General features: G+C 31.8%; 1 protein-coding gene across 1 annotated transcript in view; it reads left to right on the top strand.

The window, feature by feature from the left end:
* The window catches only part of LOC113822706 (carbohydrate sulfotransferase 12), a 15453-nt gene that overhangs the window by 960 nt on the left and 9493 nt on the right, over positions 1-5000 (top strand). Inside the window, exon 3 of the mRNA XM_070137195.1 lies at positions 3625-3700. Coding sequence (XP_069993296.1) covers positions 3625-3700 — 76 coding nt within the window. The remainder of the gene's footprint in view (positions 1-3624; positions 3701-5000) is intronic.

Raw genomic sequence — 5000 nt, 5'->3', positions numbered from 1 at the left:
TTGTAAAGGAGTTTTCATTCACAGATGTCCGTAATATGGGGAGATCTTTTCTTGTCCTCGAGTTTAATTTTCATCATAATCATTTTCATGATTACTATCAATGATAAGTGTTCTTCTCGCGAGAATAGTGAATATTTTCCTCATCCATATCGTTGTTATCATCAAGAGTATTACAAGACTGTGAAAATCTCACACGACCTCCGTTGCTCAGCTGTTCCTAGTTTCTCGCCGATCCCCCCCCACCCCCCCATTGCTTTAAACTCCCTCTAGAATCGGCATTTTATCTATTTTTTCCCCCATTTTCCCGAATCCAAGTCGGTGGCCTCGCGGTGGAATGGAGGACTCAGAACTTCGATTTCCTTCAAAATATGCGGTTCCTGTGTTTACTTTCAAAGCCAAAGGCACGTTCAGACGGAGACATATGCATCCCAAGAACGGTGTGAATGTCCGTTTTTAGAAAGCAAATCCCACTTGAGGGATTCACAACATTTCCCAAGTGTCTTTTAGCGACAGGAAAGTGTTGTTTGCAAGGTCTATTATAAGTACTTATATAGACCTTGGTTGTTTGTGCTTGGACAAAATGCATATAAATCGATAATGATTAAACAGCATCCTCATCTCAGGAATGAATCTCAAGCGTCTAGACACGAGATACATACACATATACAGAGACACTTACACATATTCGTATGATGTAATATACACATTATATAAAAGATATATATACAATCATACATATAATACAATGTTACATATAGCCTTTCGTGCATGTGTGTATATCAGATACATGATATATCCCATTTACAGTAGTGAGTTGCTGGCCATCTGTGACATGATCGTGATTATTGACGATTTTTTAACGTAATCGCCAGAAAGTGAGCTAACGTCGTCAAGGCATGAAGTGACGCATGTCAGAGTAGGCTCCTCAAACAACGAAATGTGGTTTAATACCGCACTCTGGATGTGGCGTGGCAAAACGTTTGATTGTGGCGTGGAAAAACGTTTGTTTGTGGCGTGGAAAAACGTTTGTTTGTGGCGTGGAATGACGTTTGATTGTGGGGTGGCAAAACGTTTGATTGTGGCGTGGAAAAAACGTTTGATTGTGGCGTGGAAAGACGTTTGTTTGTGGCGTGGAAAAAAACGTTTGATTATGGCGTGGAAAAACGTTTGATGGTTCTTTTCGCCATCTGAAAATAAGTCGCGTCAGTGGAAATTTCATACTTTTGATATGAAGTCGACGGTTTGAAATCGTAAAAAAGTCACATCGATAACATTAAATCACGTGACATTAACCCACGATATGGGTTTTTTTTATGGTTAAATCACAGCTATAAAAACGGCAAATGAGATAAAAAGGCTGAAATGGGAATTAAAATCAATTAAAAACATTTCCACAAAATTTACGGTCACATGTATCATCGTAAAAAAATCATTCCGAACTGTAATTTAAACAAACAAACAAACAAAATCTCTGTACACAAATAAGCTCTGATAATTCCTGGTACGGAAGGTAGATACTAAAAGTCATGAATGTGTTGAGAATGTGATACTCTATAATGAAATATAATATAATGAAAGTCGTGAATTTGTTGAGAATGTGATACTCTATAATGAAATATAATATAATGAAAGTCATGAATTTGTTGAGAATGTGATACTCTATAATGAAATATAATATAATGAAAATCATGAATTTGTTGAGAATGTGATTATAATGAAATATAATATAATGAAAGTCATGAATCTGTTGAGAATGTGATTATAATGAAATATAATATAATGAAAGTCATGAATTTGTTGAGAATGTGATACTCTATAATGAAATATAATATAATGAAAGTCACGAATTTGTTGAGAATGTGATACTCTATAATGAAATATAATATAATGAAAATCATGAATTTGTTGAGAATGTGATTATAATGAAATATAATATAATGAAAGTCATGAATCTGTTGAGAATGTGATTATAATGAAATATAATATAATGAAAGTCACGAATTTGTTGAGAATGTGATACTCTATAATGAAATATAATATAATGAAAGTCACGAATTTGTTGAGAATGTGATACTCTATAATGAAATATAATATAATGAAAATCATGAATTTGTTGAGAATGTGATTATAATGAAATATAATATAATGAAAGTCATGAATCTGTTGAGAATGTGATTATAATGAAATATAATATAATGAAAGTCATGAATTTGTTGAGAATGTGATACTCTATAATGAAATATAATATAATGAAAGCCATGAATTTGTTGAGAATGTCATACTCTATAATGAAATATAATATAATGAAAGCCATGAATTTGTTGAGAATGTGATTATAATGAAATATAATATAATGAAAGTCATGAATCTGTTGAGAATGTGATTATAATGAAATATAATATAATGAAAGTCACGAATTTGTTGAGAATGTGATACTCTATAATGAAATATAATATAATGAAAGCCATGAATGTGTTGAGAATGTGATACTCTATAATGAAATATAATATAATGAAAGTCACGAATTTGTTGAGAATGTGATACTCTATAATGAAATATAATATAATGAAAGCCATGAATTTGTCGAGAATGTGATACTCTATAATGAAATATAATATAATGAAAGCCATGAATTTGTCGAGAATGTGATACTCTATAATGAAATATAATATAATGAAAGCCATGAATGTGTTGAGAATGTAATTATAATGAAATATAATATAATGAAAGCCACGAATTTGTTGAGAATGTGATACTCTATAATGAAATATAATATAATGAAAGCCATGAATGTGTTGAGAATGTGATTATAATGAAATATAATATAATGAAAGTCACGAATTTGTTGAGAATGTAATTATAATGAAATATAATATAATGAAAGTCGTGAATTTGTTGAGAATGTGATTATAATGAAATATAATATAATGAAATCCATGAATGTGTTAATAATGTGATACTCTATAATGAAATATAATATAATGAAAGCCATGAATTTGTTGAGAATGTGATACTCTATAATGAAATATAATATAATGAAAGTCACGAATTTGTTGAGAATGTGATACTCTATAATGAAATATAATATAATGAAAGCCATGAATGTGTTGAGAATGTGATTATAATGAAATATAATATAATGAAAGTCACGAATTTGTTGAGAATGTGATTATAATGAAATATAATATAATGAAAGCCATGAATTTGTTGAGAATGTGATACTCTATAATGAAATATAATATAATGAAAGCCATGAATGTGTTGAGAATGTGATACTCTATAATGAAGTATAATATAATGAAAGTCACGAATGTGTTGAGAATGTGATTATGATGAAATATAATATAATGAAAGTCGTGAATGTGTTGAGAATGTGATACTCTATAATGAAATATAATATAATGAAAGTCATGAATGTGTTAAGAATGTGATACTCTATAATGAAATATAATATAATGAAAGTCGTGAATGTGTTAATAATGAGACTATAATGAAATATAATATAATGAAAGTCATGAATGTGTTGAGAATGTGATACTCTATAATGAAATCATGTCATGAATGTGTTAATGTAATACTCTGAGATTAAGTATTTTGTTTGTTGTTTGTCTTCTCTACAAACAGACATCCGTTAACCCGTTTGGTGTCCTGTTACCAAGACAAGTTTCTCAATGGATCGGATTTTCCTGTATTCAGGAAGGTGGGTGTGGTTTTCTTTATTGTTGCTACACATACACACAGACAAACATACACACAGACAAACATACACACACAGACAAACATACACACAAACATACACACAGACAAACATACAGACAGACACAAACATACACACACACACAAACATACACACACACATACACACAGACAAACATACGCATAGACAAACATACACACAGACAAACATACACACAGACAAACATACGCATAGATAAGCATACACACAGACAGACATACACACAGACAAACATACACACAGACAAACATACACACAGACAAACATACACACAGACAAACATACACACAGACAAACATACACACAGACAAACATACGCATAGATAAACATACACACAGACAGACATACAGACAGACAAACAAACAAACAGACATACATACACACAGAAATACATACACACAAACAGACATACACACAGACAAACATACACATAGATAAACATACACACAGACAAACGAACACACAGAAAAACATACGCATAGATAAACATACACACAGACAAACATACACATAGACAAACATACACACAGACAAACATACACACAGACAAACATACACACAGACGAACATACACACAGACAAACATACACACAGACAAACATACACACAGACAAACATACACACAGAAAAACATACACACAGACAAACATACACACAGACAAACATACACACAGACAAACATACGCATAGACAAACATACACATAGATAAACATACACATAGACAAACATACACACAGACAAACATACACACAGACAAACATACACACAGACAAACATACACACACAGAAAAACATACACAGACAAACATACACACAGACAAACATACACATAGACAGACATACGCATAGACAAACATACACACAGGCAAACATACACACAGACAAACATACACACAGACAAACATACACACAGAAAAACATACACACACAGACAAACATACACACAGACAAACATACGCACAGACAAACATACACACAGACAAACATACACGCAGACAAACATACACATAGACAAACATACACACAGACAAACATACACACAGACAAACATACACACAGACAAACATACACATAGACAAACATACGCATAGATAAACATACACACAGACAAACATACACATAGACAGACATACACACAGAAAAACATACACACAGACAAACATACACACAGACAAACATACGCATAGATAAACATACACACAGACAAACATACACATAGACAGACATACACACAGAAAAACATACACACAGACAAACATACA

The sequence above is a fragment of the Penaeus vannamei genome, chromosome 22 (assembly GCF_042767895.1).
Source record: "Penaeus vannamei isolate JL-2024 chromosome 22, ASM4276789v1, whole genome shotgun sequence".
In the NCBI taxonomy this organism is placed as follows: Eukaryota; Metazoa; Arthropoda; class Malacostraca; order Decapoda; family Penaeidae; genus Penaeus; species Penaeus vannamei.
The sequence above is the reverse complement of the archived record's forward strand: the minus strand, read 5'-3'. Positions and strand labels throughout refer to the sequence as shown.